General features: G+C 42.4%; 1 protein-coding gene across 3 annotated transcripts in view; it reads left to right on the forward strand.

Moving 5' to 3' along the window:
* The window catches only part of pard3ba (par-3 family cell polarity regulator beta a), a 121,049-nt gene that overhangs the window by 56,848 nt on the left and 39,605 nt on the right, over positions 1–24,596 (forward strand). For all 3 annotated transcript variants that reach the window (XM_026301868.1, XM_026301870.1, XM_026301869.1), the window contains 6 exons: positions 1,789–1,921; positions 3,084–3,231; positions 4,141–4,232; positions 7,511–7,555; positions 16,120–16,335; positions 17,056–17,257. In XM_026301868.1, coding sequence (XP_026157653.1) covers positions 1,789–1,921; positions 3,084–3,231; positions 4,141–4,232; positions 7,511–7,555; positions 16,120–16,335; positions 17,056–17,257 — 836 coding nt within the window. The remainder of the gene's footprint in view (positions 1–1,788; positions 1,922–3,083; positions 3,232–4,140; positions 4,233–7,510; positions 7,556–16,119; positions 16,336–17,055; positions 17,258–24,596) is intronic.

Consider the following 24,596-nt stretch of genomic DNA (forward strand, 5'->3'; position numbering starts at 1 on the left):
GTATATATAAAATGAACAACAAAACAAGAGAAACTAGATGTACGAATATTAAGAATGGATGGAAAAGAGATTAAACATCACTGTTTCTGGTTATTCTCTTACTCTTTTGCTCTCCATCCCAACTACAGTAGCATGTGGGTGGGGTGGGTGATACAATTAGGCGAACCATGGTGAAAGTCTGTTGTAGGTTTCCTACAGCAGCAGCTGCTTTGGTTGGGGTAGATGATCCCTCACCCATTTACTTATTGTTGTGGGATTAAGATATCGGCCTGCCTGCCTGCTTCAAAGGCTTGAGGCAGGTCATCGGTCTGTGGAGACCAAGGGATGGATGGGGGCTGTGATGGGATTTACCAGCACGTGCACATTGTGTGCAAATGCATACAACACACATAGGAGCTCAAAGTGATTGACAGCTGTGATGTAGTGACATATAAAGATGTATGCTAGCTACTAATGATACCCCAGGGACTCCACAACATTGTGAACACATCCCACCCAGTGCTTTGATATGAGGAAGCTATGGATACACCTATCATTATCGTACATTATGTCTTTGCTTAAATCGGTGTGTGTCTGTTTTTGCTTCTTTTGTGTGTGTGTGTGTGTGTGTGTGTGAGAGAGACACAGCTTTAGCTCCCATATATTTTACCAGAAAGGGGTTCTTTCATCCTCCACCAGCACCGATTCCCACCAGCATTGTCTGGCCCCAGCACCATCTGAGGGGTGGGGGTCCTTTGAAGTGCTGGATGGCTGTTCGATAACATGCCTGTCAGAGCTCTCAGGATTATTTCCATTGCTGTGTTTTCTATTGTGTACATGAGGAGAATCTGTTTCTTGTAAAGTCAAAAAGTGTTGAACCAGTTGCCAAACACTTTGCCAAAGATGTAGCAAAATATCCTTAATTTACCATGTCCCAGTCTAGTGACCTGGTTATAAGATAATCTTTTAACAACTTTTTGTTTTTGGCTTCAACCATAATCATAATAATTTCCCTGTTTCCTGACTGTAGATTTAGGTTTGATCTTAAAATGATCAACTTGCTCCCTGTCAATTGTTAATAGTAAATCATTTTAGCTGCCAGGTTTTGTGTGAATTGTTGTTTGGGTAATTTTACCTATATGGCTGTAAGTCATATTTTTTCTCAGACCATTTTATGCTGTTTTGTTCACGACCAACTTAAAGTTTAGTCACAATCCTCAGAGGTTTGTTCTAAATCGATTCATATTTCCTCAAAGCTTTCCTCTCATATCATCATCTGAGGTGAATCATAATGAGCTGGTTGCAGTGACTGTGACTATGCTACTGCACAAGTAATGTAAAAATTCACCTTTTGTGGTGGAGTCAAGAAAAGTTGAGTTTGCTTTCATCAGAAGTTAATCTACCTATAATTTAGACTAGAAATCTGCAGTGCTGTATATTAGACAGTGTTTTGTTATAGCTGAGGACTGTTTGATTAGGAGGCTCCCATTCATAAAAATGGTCTCCAAGTGTTTTGCTGCATTGGATCCATTAGATAGTAGGACGGGATTAACACAGAAGTTCTGCTTTGAGTAGAAGCTGCTGTGGTCTCAAAAGGCATGTGGATTTATTCTGTCATCAGCAATACTGGCTGACGTGCAGCACAAAAGACCCAAATGCATAATAAAAGACATAACTTTAATCTTGTAATGTATGAGGCCACATCATCAATATTTCATAAGTCATAAGACTGGGATTGCACATTTTTGAATATATGAACCGTTAGTGACCATTTTCATCATCCCTCTTGATCTCTTTCTCTGTTGACAGGAGCCTTGGGGCCATGATGCATACCAGAGGCCTGCAGGAGCCTCCAGACCCCCCAAAATCAAGCCCACCATGAATGGTGCGAGTCATGCTTCAATGACAACCACTAGCTACTCACACAACAACTCTGGAAGTGGTGAGCACACATCAACAAATCAAACTGTGAACAATATTTGTCCGTTTAAACTGTCACACAGTCAACATTAGGCTTGGAGTGTTTGTGTACTCCCGTTATCTGCGGCCCAGTGTATACACACAGTATGTTTGTCAGAGTATGTAGGTGTGTGTGTGTGTGTGTGTGTGTGTGTGTGTTTGCGATAGCTGTACAGCACGACACCCAGCTAGGAGTGTGACATTGTTCTGTTTCGGTTTTTTTAGGTCAGTGTAGCAGCCACTCTAAGTGTCTTAGAGCACTGCATTACAAATCTGTCACAGCTTTTCCAAGCTCAGTCTGTCTCTTTTCACTGCATATTTATAGCAAGAGAAGGGGAAGTCATTAACTGTGTTTTTCTGAATGTGACGGTTGCTTTTCATGTGCAAAAGATCTGACCTTGGAATCATTACGCTGATGAAACAGCTTCTAAATGGGCCAGATTTGCATACAGTCTATTGTGCGGCAGGCATGCTATTGTGTTAAAAAAAAAAAAAGACTAACAAACTGTTTTAAATTCACGCTTTGTCTCTCTCTGGTCTCCCCCTTTCCTCCCCCTCCCCACGGTGATGTTTTTCTTGCTCAGACTCTGTCAGCTCTCCATCAGACTGGAGCTGCAGCACAGCTACAGTCAGTGTGTACAGGAGGGGGGATTTCAACAGTGGGGAAAAGATGAACTCTCAGGGTTTACAGTTAATGGAAATGCTGCAAAGAAGTTGAAACGATGCTTTTGTATGGAAATGATTATTGATGTGTGTGTGTTTGTGTTTTAGTTGAATGTGCATTGTGTATTGGGTGTTTATTTATGTGTGTTTTGTGTGCATGAGTGTGTCTTTGTTTTCTAAATGTCTCATCTTCCTGAGCTTTTATTGACAGCACTGATCCCCAAATTAAGGCGACTGGTTGTCATTGTGTCTGCTGTCTGTATTTAAAACTGAGTGCAGTGTTTTGTCACAACTGGCCAATATAAATACTTACATTTTTTTGCTCCTCTAGCTATTTAAGATAAAACCGTAAACCGTACATTTTTATTTAACTTATCTCACCTTCAGTCAGTGATGAAACTAAATGCTACTGAAAATGTTTTAGGTCCGTTTTCTGTAATTTTCTCTTTGGTTCCATTCTGGTTTGTTGTGTCTCCCCTCAGCTCCGTATCCCCCTGTGACCACCAATGGCAGCTACGGTCACTATGGCTACGAGGATGAGGAGCTGGAGGAAGGCTTGCCCCCGTCGCCCTCCCCCGGCGCTGCGAAGGAAATGAATAGAGACTTTCCAGTAACGCTCCCACAATACAGGTACCCCTCCCTCCCTCATTACACACTCACCATACAGTGCACTGCACCATCAGCACTATATTAAACTCCACACTGGGCCAGAGTTATTATGTTGTAATGGAACTCTTAATATGGGTCTCTGCATTATGAGATAAAGAAGAGCCATTACACTAAATATTACAAAACACCTATACATTATTTAAACTATGCGGTCTAATTGCAATAGCCGATTTGCATTATGCATAAGTAATTATGGTGATAACATAAGAGAGTAAATTTTGTAGGAGTTTGAAGGCTTAGAAACAGCTATTATATGATGTCAGTGTGACTGTGCTGCTGAACAACAGCAGAGTTTCTGCAATGATTGGATTCTCTTCAAAAGAGTTGATTTTACGATCTCATAACCAATAAACATGGCCTGCTCTTTCATCAGCTGGTCATCAGCTGGTCCATGCTGCTTTCTACACGCATACATGTGTATTTATTTAACACGGACTTCTCCACTTCAGACTTCCCAAACTTGTTGCCCAGCTTATGGTGGGAACTCGGTCTGATGAATTATGGTTTTCAGCGTTACACTATCATGTGCACTGTGAAATACATTACTTCATGAGTTGACTGGAAGATAATAAAAGTAAAAGTCTGTTTTGCAAGATTCTGTCAGCTCTGTTCAGTGAGTCTGAAAATGTGTGTGTATAGTACCTCATGTGGTCTGAGTCATGATCTGGCAGTGGTAGGTTTCCCTGTGAGTCAAACCATCTGGAGTAGAGGAAAGTTAATGATCTGTAGTCTGTGTGTGTTTCTGGATTTTAAATGTCATTTACATGTTTTGGTGGTTTAAGTAGATTTTACCATTGGCTGCAGAGGCTCAGGAGTAAATGTTGATCGTTGAATGACTGAAGCTGATTAACTGTGACTGGTGTTTTGTAGTGAAGTCCGCAATCCCGCCGCTCTCCACAGCCAACGGGTCAATGACAAGGACAACACACCTCGCAACAGGGCGTCCAAGAGCATGGACCTGGGTGAGCGCACACAGACAAGCACACGAATCCCTTCGTTAGTGAAAGAAGCTGTTGTTTAAGTTACCACCAGTCAATCATTGAACATGTTTTCTGGAGTACAAAACATGTTGTTGTCTCAGCCATCACAAACCAGCCAAACACGAGAGTCTAATCATAGGCCATGATACGCGCACACACACACACACACATCCAGAACAGTGATCACATGGATCTTATCAGTACATTTCTTTGTTGTGATATGTAGCCCTCTGCTATTATCCCTGGCCTAAGGGGATTTGACCTCCTGAACTCATAGACCCAGGGGCATTCCAGCAGACTGGATGACGTGCGTGTGTGTCCCCTTTATATTTGTGTGAATGAAATGTGTGAGGTTTCCAATCTCATGGCTTGCTGTGTGTGTGGAAGGTGAGAATGAAGGAGCTTATTTCTCAGCGTTAACCTGAGATGACCCCTCCTGGGCTCCTCTGATTTTTTTTCTCTCTATCTCATCTTTTCATCTTCATCTCTCACTTTTCTCTTTTTGATGCTTTTCTTCAGGTTTGTTATTAACCCTGTTTTTCTTTTTTTTTTTACAAGATCAGTCTTCTCTTTTATCTCTGTTTTTATGTCAGTTTCTAAACATCCCCCCCTCTTTATCACTTTTTCCTTTCTTTCTCAGCTGAAAGCCGATGAGCTCATTGGTCTTGTTCTTCTCTATCTGTCTCTCTTTCTTCTCCACCTCTCTCTGATTTCCAATCCCGGTTCATTAGGTTCGGTGGATTGGCTTTCTTCCTGCAGCACACGCCTCTGCCACCCAACCTGATTGGCTTTCATTATGGACAAGGGTGGTCTGCACACACAAACACACACACTCTCTCTCACTGTGGACTCACTACAATACCCACCACTATCTGTCTCCCCTCTCTGGCTACTGTCTCCATCTCTGGCCGTCCTCCATTTCAATCTGTCCCACACCCCCCCCTCCTCTTTGTGTTATCTCTCCAGTTCTGTTCATCCCTTCTCTCTCCAAAGTGCTCAGGGCTGAAACAAGGTAGTTAGCAGAGATCTGTGTGTGTGTGTGCATGTGTGAAGAATGCATACACGACCTCAGATCCTGACCTCGTCCAGACGATTTGTATTTAAAGAGCCAGATGCTGCTTGTTTTCCCCTCAGGAGAATTTCCTGCATGTCAGTCTTTACGGTCACATGTGTCTGAGCTTTATCAGCGCTACAGAGCAGGTTAGCTTTTATTAAACACCACTTGACAGATAGAGGGGAGCTGCTTTTATTGACCTTGGATGCCTTAGCAAATCGTCTGTTGACTCAGAGCATCCACTCACACACAGAAATCCTCACACATGCCGCCTGCCCAAGCTCAGATGAATAGCAGTCACTGACACTATAGCTGTACTCTGAAGTTTCTCACCAAAGTGGTGTGGATTTGTTCCAGAGAATCCTAGAATGATGAATCACAAGCTCCTGAAAGCAGCAGAAAGAAAAGCTTTTGCTCTCATTTGAATTCTCCTGCAGCTATAAAAGCCAGAATGTAAAATAAAACACTCCGATATATAACTTTTCATGTTAGTCTGACAGTGAGTGTGAGCAATAATGGAGACTAATGCATTTATCAGTCTAAAAAGCTATGGTCTGCTTTGGAAATGGTTGCGTATGGATTGACTTTAAGTTGCTCAAAGTGCTTTGAAACATCAGTCCTGTTAGTGGATGTGAGGCCATACAGTACACTCTGCAGTCTGAGCTGTTAGCAGTGCAGTGACTTTAAAACAGAAGATAACAGCTGTGCCTGATGTTCTTCGTTCATGCACTGACGTCTTGCTCCATCCACAGCAAACAGTTACGTTCTGATGTAATTAATGTATATCACGCGTCTTCCTCACCTGGTGTTATGATCTGCTTGATGTGGTAACAGCTGCGGTTACCGTGGTAACAGCAAGGGCTGTTTAATACACAAACACATGTTGAGTCATTCCTTTGTCAAAAACACAGAGCAAATAGTGTATGTGTTTCCAGTGCAGCCAGACTCATACTGCTCTAATAAAGAAACTGCAGCTGCAATCTGATTCCAGCTTGCACACAACAGCCAACTTGGAGGTGTTAAGAATATGGTGATGTGTAGTGCACATCCATAAAGGAGACAGTCTGAACACAGAGCTTCAGTCAGTACCCCTCATTCAGAGGTCAGGAGGTCAAACCTGGATGTGGAGCAGGTCCACTACTCACTACTCAGCCTGTCTCACTCACTCTCTGTCTTTTTTTATCTGACTTTTCCCCAAGAATGTACAAAGGTTCTATGTTTCTGCAGGTTTGCAGTATGTAGTGAAATTATCCAGTACTGCAGTAAATAGATAAATAGAGTGTAAGGTAGCTGACTGGGTGTTACAAAGCATTTTACGTTGTAGTTTTCTGCTGCGGCAGGACGAGATGAACTTGGCTGCTGGCCACCCAGACTTTTATCTTTCCTCCACAGAAAAGGAAGCTTTTTATTATCTGCCAGGGTCATGTGGCCTGAAATAGTTTTTGTTTTTTTTCAAACTTTGAAAGTATTTTGTTTTTATTTTATCTGGCACATGCACAAAAAAGGCAGAAAAAGGCAGCTCTGCTTCTTTGTGTCAGTTGCTACTAATGTGCCTCTGCAGGGTTTCATGAAACAGCCTCTTTTGATTTTGATTATTTTCCAACCACCGTTTTTTCTGACACACCCAGTCACACTGCATCTGTCACTCTCTCCATGCTGTTCATCACTTTCTCTCTCTCTACTCCTTTCTTTGTCCTTCCCATATTCTCTCATCCTCTCATTTTCTCTCTCCCTCTCCCATCTGTCCGCCGGGAAAATTGACCTCATAAAAAATGAAAAGGATTATTTAAGAGAAATAGCAGCGTAATGAAACCTATTATTGTATCCCATTGAGCACCGCCTGTGGTGGCTGCTGCTGGCCAGATGCAGTTAGTTAGATTAGGTAGAGGTGGTGGGTGGGGCTTTCTCTTTGTTTTCTTCTTCTTTCCTTTATTATTTCTCTCATTGTCTCACCTCTGGTCAAATTTTCTCTCACTATCACAAAATCTCTCTTTCTGTTCATTTCCTCTTTCTATCTGTGTCATTTTGTCCCTCACTCGTCCTCCTCTGGGAGTCATTTACAGTATGTGCCAGCACCAGTAGGTGCCATTTCCAAAGCAGCACAAAGCGCTGGAATCATGTATCCTCGGCTCTGTGTTTCAGTGTGTGGGGCTTGTAATAATCTTGGTATTTACTGTGCGATTGTGTCTGCTTTTTTGTGTTGTAGTGGCTGATGAGAGCAACATGAGATCACTGGTTGGACATCAGAGAGGTGAGTGTTCGATAAAATAAGAACAAATAGTGAAAACACTCTGCTTTTTTTGTTTGACCCATTAATCTGCCACATTTTTATGTTTCTCCACACACAAAAAAATGTGTGTGAAAAAAGAGGGTTGTTTTTACCTCGTCTCAAACATTTCTTCTTCCTGTTTTATTTTTTTCTTTCTTCTTCCTCCTCTTCTGGGCTGACAAAGCTGAGTTGTGAGGCACTTAGTGTCTGAGTTCTCACTGCTTTATAGCCGTGCAGGTCAGCAGGCCCACAGTGTTCAATCCTCACCCAGCTGACAGCAGCCATATTGCATTACAAAGGCTTGTGCTTCAGCTATTTCTCCATGCTCTCTTCTGCCTCGTTTTATTTGCGAAAGGGCTGGTTAAAGGTGAAATTTAAATCTGCTTTACTGTTTTTCTTTTACTGAGTGACATTATGCTGTAGTGGTCTAAGAGCTGCTCGCTCCTGACTGCAGCAACAACCCTGACTAAAGCCTTTTTCTTGTTATGCAAATGTGATGGCAGTTTACCACGTCAGTCTCATGTCTGAAAAAACCCTTTTTAAAGTCACTTTCACATGAAACTCTTGATGCCAGTTTGACTCGATCCATCGAGAGACGGCAACAAAAGGTAAATATGCACAGGGAGGAAGATGAAATGGAAGTTGTGTTCACTGTAGCACTGTGACAAACTATATTATTAAATGTTATGCACACAGAATAAAATTAGTTTAATAAACCATCCAATAATAATCAGTGAACTAATTTTAAATCGTTCTTCTAATATCAGACCAGTCTATAAAGAAGAACAAAAGAGACACAAAGAAGAAAAGTGTAAAAATTGGATCATGGATATATATTTATGCAGACTCCATTGAATAATGAGTAATTATCCAGTAAGACTCTTTCGTATGAGCAAAGGTCTCCAGGAAATGAATGTAGAAAATAAATGTCAACTGGCTTCGACAGAAAATGAAACTTGTGAGAAAATGGCCGTTGCGGCTCGTTTGCCCTTGTCGGCCACCGCAATGGTGAGACCCAACCTGCTGCAGAGACATTACAGCTTGACAAGCATGAAAAAATCTGAATTTCAGCTGGTTGCCCACTGGTCACGTGTGATCTAACGTAAAGTGTCTTGCTGCAACAGGTATGATGTCACTTGATTCGCATTTTGTTTTAGTGTTTTATTTCATTTAAAACAAGGGCTATAGTAAAGCCTGTAGTGAGGATTTGACATTGATAAATAGACAAAAAATGTCAACAACATCAGAGATAAAGACATGAAAGATTGTAGCAATGATTTTCCACTGAGTCAGATATAACTGCTTCAGCATTGCTTCTCAGCCAATGCAGGGAGACTGTGGTTGTCCTGGAAATATAAATCAGTGCTGCTTAACGGAGACGGTGTGCCCAGTTGGCCGTCTGTAGCCGGGCTGCCGAACTCATAAATTTAATTGTGGGGTTCAGCAGTGTGGACACATTGGATCTCATTTAGAGCAGCCACTGTATTTTTAAATGCTAACAAGGCTTGTGTAAGGAAAGAGTCATGACCAGCACTTTAGTTCTGAGGCTGGCCAGCGCGCGCGCACACACACACACACACACACACACACACACACACACACACACACACACACACACACACACACAGAGATCTCTTAAATCCACCTCCAACAGCCAACTAAGCCTGATGCAGGTGGAATACAGATGCCCTGAGCACCGTTTCTGACCTGAAATCTCTGACTCGCAGCGAGTGGCTTCACCTCCTCTTCTCCCTGAGAGCCCCCCCGCCCTCCCAGATCCCTGCCTCTCCCACTATGATTTTCCTGGCATTTCTGATCAGCACTCAGAACCCCTGAGGTCCATGATAAATAAAGCAAATATCCATTAATCCATTTCTCCTCTGCAGTATAACTACCTTGTGTTTTTTTTTTTTTATCGTCTCCTGTTGAAGTCGTAGCTAATGTGTATTGACAGGGCTTTTGCGTGGTTTCATTTTTTGCTGACGCAGTGAGTTTGCCTCGCCCACCTCCCCCTTAATAAATGGCCTTAGTGTTTCTTTATGGGCTTTGACATATTTCATTAGGTGGATGGTCTTAAGAGGCCTGCCTGGCTTCTTTAATCTGACTAAAACCCTTTTTCCCTCTGGCTGGAGGAGCTGCGAGGAGCAGCTTCACTCTTCTAACTTTCTCTTTTCCCACCACTACATCTTTCCCTCTGCCACTTACACAAACCGTGCCACTCTGCTGTGCTATCTCTCCCTCCAATCTCCAGTCTTAGTAGTTTCATCTTGAACACAGCTTTTAGTTTTTTTGTTCTTCTGCACTTTCATCTTTGATACCACTTTCCCACTTTTCCCATCACATCTCTCTTGATTATTCTCTGTCTCCTGCTCTCTGCCGCCCAGTTTTAGTATTCTCTCAATCCCACATCTCTCTTTTTCTCTTCTTCCCTTCTTCATCATTCTCTCCTATGTCTGATTCTCTCCTTGAGATTACTTTTAGTCACATGCTAATTCTGTCTTATTCTCTGTCTTTCTCCTTCTCTCTCTCCTCCATCCTCTGTGGCCCTTTCTGTTCCAGCCTTATGTGATTATGATGAACATGCTCCAGTCTCAGTTTCCTCCACCAGTCAGGCTTAACACTGCGTCTCCTCAGTCCTCTGTAATGGACAGATAGTCATCTTACAGCACACCTGGAAGCTCATCCAACACTCTCTCTCTCTCTCACACACACACACACACACACACACAATATACAGACACAGCAGCACTGAGGGTGTGCACAGGATTACATTGCAATACTGCAGCACAGCCTCATCACGTATATTTGCTTATGTTGTTTACGTTACATATTTTCTGTTTAGCACTGCCCAGCTAGCAGCTAATGCCACATACCCTGTGCTCATATTAGTCCCTTTTTACTTTAACATCTTCTCTGCCTGATTCCTGTGTTAAAATGAAGTGGATGGCTTAGTGATCAGTGAAGACATTCACGTCTACAGTATCATGCGGGCCTGTGAGTCTGTTTGAATTTATGCACAGTTCTCCCTCATTGCGCAAGCACTTTTATTTGCCATGCGTTTACAAATGGCACACGTCCCAGTCCGCACAGTTCAGCTCCAACCCTCATCCATACCCTGTCACCCCTGCCGCACTGCTGTAATCCTGTGGAGGTAAGCAGTAATTATGAAATGGCCTTTTAAGTCCCCTCCAGTTATTAAAGCCATTTATCTAGTTGGAGGATAGATGCATACGGCCCATATGTTCCCATTCCCTCATACATCTAAACAGCTGAACACAATTACTTCCAGAGCAGCTCCTGCCTCTGATAGAGCTGAGTGCATTCAAATAGTGATGGCGGGATGCTTAATGATTGGACGGGTCTTTAATTGGGCTGGAGTTTTGATTGACTATAACATGAATTAGATTCCCGTTTATTGGCTACAGAGTTGTCTGAAGTGATTAGGTCTGAAGGCATGTTTGTCATATAATTTGCTGGTGTTTTCTATTTTTCTCATTGTCAATAGATGAATTTTGCTGAAAAGTATTGACTGTGTAGCCAAAGCCTGAGAAGATGTTCCTCTGTGTCCTAGACACACACATTTTACTTTACTGCCATGAACATGGGTGCTACAATTTATTCTGAGGCGCCGTCACATATACACTACTCTGGTACAGTTAATACTCCCTGGTGCAATTAAATGTGTGTTAATCCACAGGTGAAAATAGTCCCCAACATGTACAGTTTACTCCTGTTTGAGTAGTTTTTGCTATGTTGTGAGAGACACCAGCACACTGTTGGCTCAGTATACACAATAATGTGTATAATTATTCTTGAAAGCTGCCATAGGCCTCAAGCCATCACCATTAAACTATTAACCCATTCATTGGTTTAAGGGTTAGAGCCCAGTGTGTGGCATTGAAACAGTGTCACACAGGAAGGAGACATCCTGTCCTTTCTAACAGTGTATTTACTGTTCCTGCAGTCTAAAATTCAATATAACCTTTATTGAAAAGTTTGATACTAAGATCAGACTTTTTTTGCAAGTGTGTGTGTGTGTGTGTGTGTGTTTGTGTGTGTAATATGTTTTTTTTATAGCACCTTGTGCAGGTCAGCACCACTTTTACTGGTCTCCAGAACAATGACTGTGGGTTATATTGCCCAGTCATGGGATTGGATACTAGATGGAAAAGTGTGTGTGTTTGGATGTGTCATGTGTGTTTCTATGAGCACATTTGTGAACACTGTAGTAATTGTTGTGTGTGTGTGCATCCTTGTGGTTGCGTGTGTGTCTTTGGTCTTTGTACCTGAATTAAAGCACTATGGCCAGAAGCCCCTTTTCTACTGTTGGCTGAAATATCTCCTTGGCAACTCACTGTCACCCCTACACACATAGACATATACTTTTATACACACACAGCATCACCCCCACCACCCCAAAGTGGTTTTGATGGAGGGGGCACTTTCTTGTAACCGTAGCAACCTTTCAGCTAGTCTGCTGCAGAGCTGCTTGCTGTAGGGGCCTTTGAAGTGCAGTTGATAGCTAAGTGTTAACACCCTGCTTAGATGCTGTGGGAGGGTTCAGCAGTAGGACAGGTATATATATGTGTGTGTGTGTGTATCTGCTTGTTGTATGTTTGACTGGAACAACAATTTCCAGTTTAATGCAACTGAGACGATATCCTGGTTAACAGTCTTAACAACCCAGGTGTTGGTGTAATGGGGACGATATTGTGACGTTGTGTGTGACCAGTGTGTTTGCATACGTTTACTTTGGAGCATCGAGTAAGTAAGTGGTGCTCTGCACTGCACATACTCTAGAGATTGTCTAGTGAAGCGTGTAGTTTGGATATTTTTGAATTCATTTATTCATGTGTTCATTGGGTGAAATAATTAGTGTTTTGTGCACAGCCTTAATTTAGAATTAAATGTCAGAAACCACCCACCTTGTAGAGTTTGACTGCAGTTATTTTTCATTATCTAAATCATCATTTATCATATTTTGACCACTGTGACATAATACTACAGATTGAATATTATCTGTATAACACTGTGTAGGTTGCAGGTATGTCATGCTTACTTTTTAAGGTACTGAACAGCATCATGCAGCAGTGTTAGTGCTTCCAGGGGCCTGTCAGCACAGCGGGGCCCCGAGGCTACGTTGTAGGCAAAGATTTCACTGCTGTCATGTCCGTGCTGAGCAGCCTCTGTTTAAGCCACAGTATCTATATCACACTGAGATGTGTGCGGGTTCGTCATGTGTGCAGGTGGATACTAGCATGTGCTGTGTAAGCATCAAAAAGAGCATTAAGGCAGGTGTGGGCCTTAGGGTGGAAGTTGGTGCGTCTGTGGATACTTTAGTGTGTAATTGGTAGGTTTTTTTTTTTTTGTTGGCAGCATTTTTGGGTATTAGAGATGTTTTTCACAGCCTTTCTCAGAACATGTTTGTCCAATAAGTATTGTTTTAAGTTTTCTTCAGACAGAGTTACTGTTGGAAAGTTTTCTTTTAACAATCTCCCTGAGATCTCCCTCAGCTGAGAAACACTGGGGTGTCTTGGATAATTTAACCAGGACTATGGGCATCAGTTTTAATTGTGTCAGTCTAAGGAGAATATGGAGACAATGGATGGGCAATGCACAAGTCTGCCACTTTGAATTCATATGTGTGACAAAGCATCAGCTGCAATTGGTGTAGAAAGGAAGTCGATCCGAGTTCTGTGGAGAATTCAGAAGGCTTTATTAATACAATTAGGAACAGCACCACAGAACAGCAGCTGAATGCATCTAAAATTCACCCAGAAATGTATTATCAGATTTCTACAAGGAATAATCGTTATCTTAACGCAGCAGATGAAAGCCTGCTAATTAGATGATGTACTTGACTTCTCTCGGGTTGTTTTTCTTTTTTTTTTAATAAAGCTTTTGTTTTTTGTTTTTTCATTAAACAATTCACAGCGCAGTAACTCATCTTTTGTATTGTCCATCCATGTTTTTGTCACCACGTCACATTGTCTCTGCAGAATGTGAACCGAACTTTTACTTTTGAAACTCCTCCCACAGAGTGAGATCAAAAGTAGTAAAACAGAGTGAAAAGTGTGAGAGACTGTAGTGTTGGACGGGGAAGTGTTACAGCTGTGAAGGGCACTGCCCATCAGCTTGGCCTGTTTGGCTGTTAGGCTGTTTGTCAAATATGTGCACCAGCTTGAATCAGTGGCAATCAGGCAGACATGATGTGAACAGATCCGTGAGAGCATCTGCTGGCACAGCGGGCAGCGATATGTGATAAACGGCGATTTCACCCTCCATTGGATCGAGCTGGCGATGATAGCCACCTCTCCCCTGCCCACCCATTCTATTAAACCCTCATTATTCATTTACCTTCAGCCTCAACCACCTGACATGCATGGAATAAACGCACATAAAGCCGTGCGCACATAAACGCACACCTTCTGCAAAACTGAGCTCATATTTCTCCTATTTCTTCTAAGGCGGTCAAGGACACTCGCTGCTATCGCACACAGACTTGAAATTTTTTTACTTATAGCAAAATTCTTACATTTCTTATGAACCACACACATGCCCACGCACACAGACACACAGTTTCTCTGTGGTGCACCAGTGCACTGGCAAGGAGCTTAATTCTATCAGGCTGCGAGCTGGACAGCCATAATTACATTTGTGACACAAATCCTGCCTCTCAAATTGAGCGTTTTATTCCTGAGCGCTCCCCCCTCTCTATTTATAACCCCTTATTCCCCATAAATCCCACTCCCTCTCAGAAAGTCAATTTGGGACTTAAAAGGCAGAAATGCTCTGCTTACTTTTCCTCCTCCTTCAACTCTATCTCCGTTTCAGTTTCACTTCCTCTTTTTCCCACCCTCCTTCAGAGCTTTGAAGCCTCTGAAATGACAAAAAAAATGTCTTAAGCAGTCAGTGCCGTGATGCGGGAAAGTCTTCCCTACAGGAAAGTTTCACAAAGGAAAAAACGCTGTTTGCAACCTGTCTGTAACTGCTTTGAAGAGTACTTGTCACTGTTTCATTGTGATACACAGCTGGGCTGGGCTGGGCTGGGGTGTAGACTCGCTGCTTTTCAGGGCTGAAAATGTTTTTTCTTCCCTGCTCTTGGTCACCTGTCAGTTTGAGTGGGCTCCACTTTGGCAGTAGCTGTTTCTGCGTGGCGTTCGCCCTCGTTTCTCCTTGGTCTCATGTTTCTCACATCGCTGTAGATCCTCACATCTCCCCTGCTGAATCAGCTCTGGCCTTCATTTCCCTGCTCCTCCGTCTCCACTTTCTCCCCCTCTCAAGTTGAAGGCCATACCTGAGTACAGTCGTGTGGCACTTCATTTATTCCCCCTCGTTCTTGCTTATGCATGAGCCTGTCAGTTGCCATAGTGCTGCTCCTCAGCTGTCCCTGTCCCTCTCCACCTCATTCATCGTTTCTTTATGTTTCTCCTACAGGACTCTGACTTTCTCCCTATTTCCTTCAAGGCTTTTTCACTCCCTCTCTTTATATATCAACTTCACACCTTTATATTTCTTGGCTTAACCTTTTATGAGCTCAAGTTGAAATTTGACTGAATGTACATTTAAACCTTAATACCCCTGAGGCCTTAAGACGGTAATATCCTCAACAGATTTTAGATAATTAAAATCCAAATATAATTTTGAATGTGCATGTTTTTACAGAATTTAAAAAGGTATGAATTTCCTCCAGGTAACCACTAAAACAGTATAAATCTGGTGACAGTCTAGACTCCATCAGATTTATCCACAATATTAAATTGTTTTAAATCTTTAATCCTGCTTTAATAATCATATTCTTTAAAATGTATGTTCTTCATTTGTAGTTTTAGAACTTACTTTTGCTATAGCCTAGGCAGTTTTTTCCTGTCTGTTTTTATTATTATTCCAAAGCATAAAAAAACAGCAGGAAGATAAAGGATAAACAGATTCAGCTGCCAGTATAATTAAAGACCAGACAGCAAGATGCAAATAAGAAACATGCTAAACATAAATAGGCAAAGTCGGACAGCAGCATAAAAGGACAATCATACACTATAAAACCATCCAATCAGTCAGTATTGTTGACTTTACATATGAACAATGAGTCTGAAATAGCTGTACCACAGGAGGAGTTATCTGAATCGTAATTTTGTCTTTGTAAACGTGTTCGGGAAGGCTTTGATTGGGCATCTAGTGCATCTTAAATTCATTCTACACTCAATTTCAAAACAGCAAACATCAGACATCTTCCCATAAGACGTCTACAAAACCAAAAGAACCAGCAGATATATAGAGTCAAATAACACATTTATGTGGAAACCGAATGTGTTATATGAGAATAGCATCATCCATGTTTGAATGCCACATTATTATTATTTTATGTTGGAGGAGATTCCAGATATTGTCAATATGTCACTGGGCTGAATCTGAATCTCACAAATACCTGTTTTCTAATAGTTTTCCAGCAATTGTTGTGAAACAGGTGAAAGATTTCCTAAATCCTTATTACACCTGTGGCACTTAATCCTGTCAATAGACCCCCTCTCGTCTCCTTTGTCTCTCAGAGCCTTCAGACGGTGGAGCACTGGGCCCTACTCTGGGCCTGTTGAAGTCCAGCTCCTTGGAGAGCCTCCAGACGGCCATGTACGAGGCAGACCAGAGGCACATCCAAGCCCAGGTGCCCTTCCACCGCCCACGCCCCCACATGGTCAGGGGACGGGGATGCAACCAGAGCTTCCGCATTGCCATTGACAAGTCCTACGATGGACCCTCTGAAGATGGTATGACTTCTCTTTATTAGCATTTAAACAAGAACTGCTGCCATCAAGAGAAGGACACAACTCTACAGAACTTTAAAAACTGTTATTGTCGCTCTTGCTATAATGTAGAACCCTTTCCTAGATCTTGTATCCTTTTTGCCAATGCACATGACTTAGGCTTTGCCACACACACAGTCCAGAAGAGCCAGAGACCTGCCCAGGGCCAGCGCTAAGGCTAAGTACCTTTGAGATGCTACATGATTTTATCCACTCAGCAATTTAAGAAGAGCGACTTTGCATCTTGCACCTTCATATTTTTAGTGCTCTATGTTGTGACCCCACAGAAAAGTGAATATTGTGGAAGTTACATTCTCCATGTTACCTGAAACGATTATGAGGTCCTGCTGAATGTTGACTTTAGATGTTGTAATAGTTTTAACAACTCATTCAGTTTTCTCCTGGTTTTACATATAGGTGAAAACTCAGCATAGGCCTGTGGATGTGACTGCTGGTAGAAACCATCCAGGTGTAGATTCTTGCCTCTGGCCAAGTCCCTGCACTGGGGGAATGGCTGTTTAAAAGAAGACTAAGTTATTGAACAGATGTCTCCACAGCAGAGTGAAACACATATACATGCTAAATAAAATCCTCAATGTAATGCATTAAGTTTTCAGTATGTGCTCCGCATCCACTGCACCGCACATCTCTGTGTTTAACCACATGAACCGATACCCTCCCCAGACGACGACCTGTCAGAGCAGAGCTCCGGTCAAGAAACACCCGCCAGCACCTTGTCTCGCCAGGGCCTGGACATAGAGGATGGAAAGAAGAAGAAGAAAAACAAAGAGAAGAAAGTGAAGAAGAGCAAAGGGAAGAAGAAAACCGACAATTCCGTGGAGGACGTGGAGAAGAAGAACAAAAAGAAAGGATTTGGACTCTTAAGGTAGGAGACCTGAATATCATTTAACTCACCGATCATGATGTTTTTATCTTTAACTGTCAGGCACTAAGGTGACTCTGTGATTAGTTAGCCAAGGATGAATCAAGTATTTCCAGATACAGGCCATGTCTGTACCTTGACTCTCTAAACTGAAATGGTCCCTGCTTAAAATATGAGCTAAACTTGAGCCAAAAATGCAGTTTGTGTTTCATCACTACTCCAGATCTCCATGGTTAGGATTTGGTGCATGAAGAGAATTGATTACTAGTGAAAAAACTGGTATCATTAGTTACCTGTCTTCTGTCTTAGTGTAGCACAGATGGTTCAGGTTGGCTCAGGTAGTTTTGGATCAGACCTACAACCACCTAAGCACTTTCTAAAGCAGTGAGGGTAACAAAACATCAGATATGTGTCTCCTGTAAACAGCAGGGTTTAGTTCTTATGTGGAAATTGATGGAAAACAGCAGCACCCTGCCCTACTTTCCCCTGGTTATGTGTCAACAAATTACCCACTGAGCACAGCAGGATTATGGGATATTGGATTATTGGATGTGAACACAACCTTCCCAGTAATGGAGACTTTCCATTATCTTTCAATCCAAGCAAAGTCCCACCAGCACAGCACCAACCCAAACCGCTTGTCACCCATTTATCAATGTGTCCTCATCGTGATTGTGGCAGTCCAATCCTCCAACCGCAATCCTTATCTATTGGCAGGGACATAGTGTGGTCAGTGTATCACTGCACTTCCAACACTTGAGATTCAATTAGGCTGTGGCGAAAGATAGCGCACGCCACACGCCGGCCTACAGATAGCAGATAAGAATCCAATCGGCCACAGTGTCAAGGGTAGTAATGGAAGAGACGTTCACACGGTGCGGCCAGTGGTGGAGAGCGGGGCAGGGAAGGGAAGGGCAGGATGAAGGACACGCACAGGAAGGCAGTTACATGTGTCAGAAAGGTTGTAGTTTAATGCAAAGAAAACCAAACCAACCGGAGAAATGAGTGGACTTAACGTTTGTCTTCTGCCATCTTAAATAGGTCCATTTATTACATACATCAGGCGTTTGCAGCTTCTCTGCAGCAGAAACAGGCAAATATGTAAAACTGACACTGCTAGCTGTGTGACAGATTGTGTTTATATGAATTTTGGAGGAAACTGCATCCATACTCTGCAAGCATACAGCTCTGTTTCACAGCCTTTTCCCATTTCGCTGTTTATGTTGGAGCTGGGACTTTTGTTTGTCTCTCATTCTTCTTCTCTGTGTGTCAGCCTCACTTGCTCAGGCCTACTGTGATTGTGAGGAGGTAATTTATTTGTGCAATGATGAAAGAAATGCACAGGAACTATACCTACAACTAGACTCCTGCAATAGAGCAGATAGCTAACTCTACTAAATCAGCGTTTTACTCTCAGGAGTCTTTGTAGTTTCTGTTTAGGATGTACACTTTTCATTATTTTTTGACTGTGATGAAGTCTGAGACTCAGACATGAATACTCCCACAATGTCTCTCTTATTCTTTTCATTTGCAAACTCAGCCTTTTGAATTGCCCACAATAGTCAAAAACACTCAAAGCAGCTCGGTGCTCATCCAACCACAGAAGCTGAGTGCTTTTCTGACTCAACAATGGAACTGAGCATTGTCAAAAGCTTCCAGATTGTTGCAGCCCACACTAGCCTCTCTCTCCCTGGCGTTTATCTGGCCAACGTGATCGTTATTGAACTTGAAATATGACTTAATTAGCTGGAGTATTGTGCGGTTCAATCTAATTGCAGCTCTCAAATGTTATTTTACTCCAATGGCAGCATTAGGAAAAGGGCAAATTATAAACATATGACCTCAATTTACCCCCACAATGAAAGTGTGTGCTGCAGCAGCTAGCACAACAAATGTTGGAAGAAGGCCCTGTCCTTTCAGCGGCCATAAATATTTAGTTTAGCTGCGCCGGCATTTGAAGAACAAGTTGTTTTGGCGGCAGTACATTTCAAACAGCTGGATCTAAGGATGACCTCTGGAAATCACATATTTGTTATGGGGACATTTGCTTTTTTTGTTGTGTTTTTTTTTTTTGCTAAACCCATATGTGATCCTCTTCATTTGAGGAGGATTTTGTAGATCCCCATCTCAGTGGTTCTGCTCTCAGCAGGACTAATGAAATTGCAACAGTACAGAGTCTGAAGCTGGACACTTTGTGCAGCATTAGTGTGTTTACCTAAAGAGAAGCTGTATGCTGCAATAAAAGACAAGACTTGGAACTGAACTGGGAGGCCAAAGGTTTGGTTGTGACTTTCTTCACATTTTCACAGCATTACTTCTTGGCCAGAAAGGCGCTGCACTTTAAGATTTAACATGGTGGCTTCAATCAGTTTGCCTGTGCTACTCTCTCACTCTGGAAGTGGTCCTGTTTCTCTCGAGTGAGCTGGCCTCAGATGCGGCTTCTCTTCTTTTTCATCACCGGGCTCTCAAAGCCCCGTTCACATCTTGTCACCCTGATTGCTAAATAAGCCAAGACAAATGGCAGTGCCCTTCAGACCTTCCTCAGTAGAGGTTCACCGCTTGTCTTGTCTGCATTCAGCAGACAGCAGTGAAGTCTTTGCCTGGAACATAGCCTGGGGGGCTGCGCCACTGACAGACCACAGAAAGACTAACACTGGAACTCAGGCTGCTCTACTGCATTTTCCCAGCAACGCAGCCACATCTGTACACTCTTACAGAACAAAGAGGTTCACCTGGTCAGGGGCTTCAGTGCAAAGTCTTTATTTGCACTACACTTTTTTTAAATTTAGCAAAACTTTCCCCACAAATATGATTTTATTCAAAAGTAAAGGCTAAAGTTTGCCAAGTGATATTTTTCAGCCTTAGGAAGTTGAAATATTTATTGTGCGTAGAGCTTAACTAGAACTGTTTTTAGTGACTAGAAATATTTTTTTAAACAGCTAAACATATTTTTTATGACTACATATATTTTTTAGTGACTAGAAGCATTTTTTTTTTTTTAACGACGAGACCTATTTTTTTCAGCGACTAGGCTTGGGCTCATCTTGTTTTTGTGTGAGGATTAGACATATTATGTTCTGATCCAACACGACTTAATCAGGAGGTCATGGTTTGGAGGATATAGCTTGAGACTCACATCCTCTGATTGTGTCATAGAGCGAGTGTTTGCTTCCAATTGGCACCTGACTTGCAGCTGAATGGCAATGTTGTGTGTGTCTTTATGTTGTTTCTTCTGCTTACAGACAGATACATGCGACTCCATCTGTGTGTGTCACTAATCGCAGGGTGTGTCATTGCTCAGCTGCCCCTCCAGCCCTGCTGGGCACTGACATATCCCGTCTGTCTCCGCGTCCCATCACTCACTCAGTCAGGATCAATGTTTAGCCGTCACTATCAGCACACTGTGACAGCACACCAGCACCGCTCCACCAATTTAGGAGACATGAAAGCCAGCATTCTGATCCACTGTTCACAAATCCACATACAACATAATATATCATCTCCCCCACTTCTCTGTTGCAGAGCTGGAGAAATCCGACAGGGAAGCAAGCCAATTAGCGCTGTCCGTTCCGCTCTTATCCTATCGCAGAGCAGCAGTATGTGCAGGGTTGAAAGGTAGTCACTGGTGGGCTGTACTCTACAGAACCAAAGCCTTGTTGTCAAACTGGAGGGGCCCGCTGCAAGATGATTTCTGATGGATTACTGCTGTTATTGTGCACTCCGCCTCCTAATTCCTTTTCTTTAGCCCTTGCACCCTTCTATTTTTAGTTTCATGAAAAGACCCCTCTCCTCAGTCTGGCTTGATAAGTCTTCATGTCTTTATTATTTTTGTTTGTTTGTTTGTTTATTTATTTATTTCTTCCCTGCCTTTTTTTGTGTCATTTTTAAGTTCCATCTGTCTTTTTCAGCTTCTTTTTTCCTCTTCACTTCATCTCTGTCTGTCCTTGAATGAAGTCTAGATTTATCCAGGCTATATTAGACAAAATCAGCTCTCAACTTCTGCTTGAGTTCAGACATGTGCATGTGTTTCTACAGTTAAGTGTCCTTATACGAGCTCTGTGAGAGCTCACTAACCTGCAGCCAATTAAACATGCATGTAGTTTCTTTAGGTTTTGTCATATATTAACTAGTCACTTATTGTTCTCTTTATTCTAGTGTGCATCAGATAATTTCCCAGGGAACACCTGATAGTTTCTATAAAAAGGCTTTAGCAGTAAAAGCTCTTTGCGACATGGAGACCTTGGAAGTGTTATAAACTGTGGCTTCAAAGAGAAGGAAGGAAGGATGGATGTAGGCAATTTGAACCAGCCCTGGTTGTCAGCAGTGTTGGTAGGCATACCAAAATCCCTCTGACATGTTTGTGTGGGTGTGTTAGGAGTGACTCTAAGCTGTGATGGGGGTAAATTTAAGGTGCGTTACCTAATCCCACCGTTGGTTAATGCACTGGAGAAGGATTTCTTTGATCCAGCATCTCATCTGGCATTTATGGGCTGTTAGTGGTGCTGGTGTGGAGTGGAGCGTATTTATTAATGTTAGTGTTCTCTTTTGTAAAATATGCATAAGGCTATACATTTTGCACACAGGACAAGCCCATCTCTTGTGGATAAGCATTATTGGTCTCTCTCACTTCCTTGTGTTTCATATCTTTATCGTTCTATAAATAATGTATATGAAACCACAAATCACTTTCTTTGCAACACAGTGTATGGAGCACACTGCTAGGACTTAATAATCTGCAGCCTTAAAAACATGTTCCCCCAGAACTGTAAAGCTTTGCAGACTGTGCTCGTTGACTTGTACATGTTGACAATGTTGGCCAGAGATTAGACTGATAGAAAAAGAGACAGCGATTCTTCAAATCCCTGAGGATTAATATTACATCTCTTTTCTGCCCATGGTTTAAACCTGCAATTAGAGGAAGTGGTGATTTGTGTGTGAAGATACACATTAAATACATGGTGTGTACAGGGTTTTGCAGATGTTTGTGCATTTGCTCATATTTTATTAAAGTCAGTCTCTGTTATTCAAAGCCATTGTGATTCTCACGTTTATCTGTCATTTCAAATCCTGAGGCATTTTTCCCCCTAACTCCCAAAATGTTGAAATAATGGTAACAGCAAGCAGCAAATCTCCTTCACAAAGAAAAAGTAGTCTTAAAGTGAGAGCTTTTTCTTTTTCCTGCTCATAATTTAGAAGTGTGCATAATTTGCTCCCTGCACGACTCCTGCTACCCTAAATATGAAAAGCTGCCAAGCATTTTTGTCGTCATTGAAAATGAGCTTTCACACAGCAAAAGCAGCTTCCTGTATTCTCTATTGAGGCACAATTCTAATTTACAACTTTGCCATGGAGGCAAACAGAAATGGATGCTATCACCGTCAGCAGCCGCCAGAAAAACAAATTAACTTTTTTGCTCCATTTCTACCCTCAGTTCAGTGCGATGGGCAGCTTTCCTGAAATGATGTGCGAGCTTATTGGTGTTGATGTGAGCTGTCAGTCAAATATCAGAAGGATGGAGAATTGACGGTGGACATGATGAGGAAATCCTCATGCATATATATCGGCTGATAAGGGGGCAGTCTCAACAAGCCTGTACCTTTCCTGCCCAGCCCTCCCTAACACTCCATCTGTGTTCTAACACTCTCCACATTGCGTCCACCCTCCCCCTGAAATCCCCCTTCTCTTCTCACACCGAAGGCTTTTATGTGTCCTGCCTTTCATGCCCTGGCTACACCTGCCTCCCCTCTTCTTATGCAGCTGTTTAGCTCCGAGCTCTCTCGTGTTTTCAGCTCTGGTGTTCAGCAGGGAGGAGCAGGGTAAGGCAGGGATGCCAGCTCACTCCTCTGCAGTTTGACCGTGGAAAAGCTCCACCAGAGCTGAAGATTTAATTACTTTATTCATAGACTTGTTTACCTCCTCCTTCCCTGGAAGTTTGGGGGCTACAAAGACTATACTCCTTAATTATACACTCTCTGCTCTTTAGTCAACCATACTATTAGTTTTTTATTTTGCTTAATGTTCCATACTGATTTACATTCTCTGTTATATAAGCTAATCACTCTGTAGCAGAATAAGTGTCATATTTTTTTAAATAACAGAGATCTTGTTTAGGAATAAAACCTTTTATTTTTATTCCTACGTTTAATATCTGTGACTCATCCAGCTGAGGAACACGATACCCATATTTGTACAGTGAATTATTGCCCATAAGATAATTGTCAAATCAGACAGTGAGCTGGAACTTCCATTTGTGTTGATCAGTTGCACGATCCATCAGTTCCTATCGAGTTATGACATTTGAATTGACCCTGAGGGACGGACGGTTTGAAGTGCAGACACATTCGTATCGGCCAGACAGCTCAGCAGCATTTCAGCAGCCGACTGCCCATCACTCACCGGCCAATTAAAGGAATTCACATGGCCACAGGAAACAGTCACTGCCAATTTGCATTTGATCTTATGTACTCATGCACACACATACACTCAAAGCACAGGGCGCCAGGAAGCGATTACACCTCCAATGGCGGCTCTGTCCTTCCCAGTCTTCTTCATGTCCTCAGTGATGAATGGATTTCCTCTGTCATTTAAGGTCTGCTAATGACACACACACATGTAAGAACACACACACACACACACACACACCTACCTTCATTTGGCTCGTGTCTTTCCTTGACCCTCACCTTTCCCGCTATAAGGCACACAGAGCATAACCTCTGCTTCCCAGATGGAGAAGGTTAAGTGTTTCTTGTCTGAGGATGCGTGGAGAGCCAGAGGAGCCAAGACTCTGACCTTTCCTAGTCAGCCAGTGGCTCTCATCTGGAGCCACGCTGCCCGAGCCTCCAGATGGGGAAATGCTAAGAATTAAACAACAGCTATACCAAAATTATGTGGGTCTGGGTATTAGAACAGTTTTCACTCCAAATCTGTCAAGATCTTAAACTGTGTACAAAGTGTTGGTACGGTCTCACATTCCCGTGACAACTCACACATCACCTTGCACAGTGGCAGGGGTTAGGAATGACACATGTAGACCAGCACTTTAGTTAAATATTAATGACTTCCCTGACAGAAGTGAGAAGGGAAGAAAAAAGAAATGACAAATTTCAGGGGAGACACTTTTAGTGTGGAATTGCTAAAATATGCAGCACATCAAAATGCAAACAATTAAAGGGAATCCCATATTTCAGCAGGTGGCCCCTGGACGGTGCAGCACGCTTCCATTTTCTTCCTTCTTTCCCTCGCTTTTCTTACATTTACCTTAAATCTCAGTTTTTATCTGTCATATATTTTCTCCTTGTCATTTATTGTTCTCAGTTTTCTTTATTTTCTTTCCTTTCCCCTC

This window comes from Mastacembelus armatus, chromosome 2 (assembly GCF_900324485.2).
Source record: "Mastacembelus armatus chromosome 2, fMasArm1.2, whole genome shotgun sequence".
Classification (NCBI taxonomy): Eukaryota; Metazoa; Chordata; class Actinopteri; order Synbranchiformes; family Mastacembelidae; genus Mastacembelus; species Mastacembelus armatus.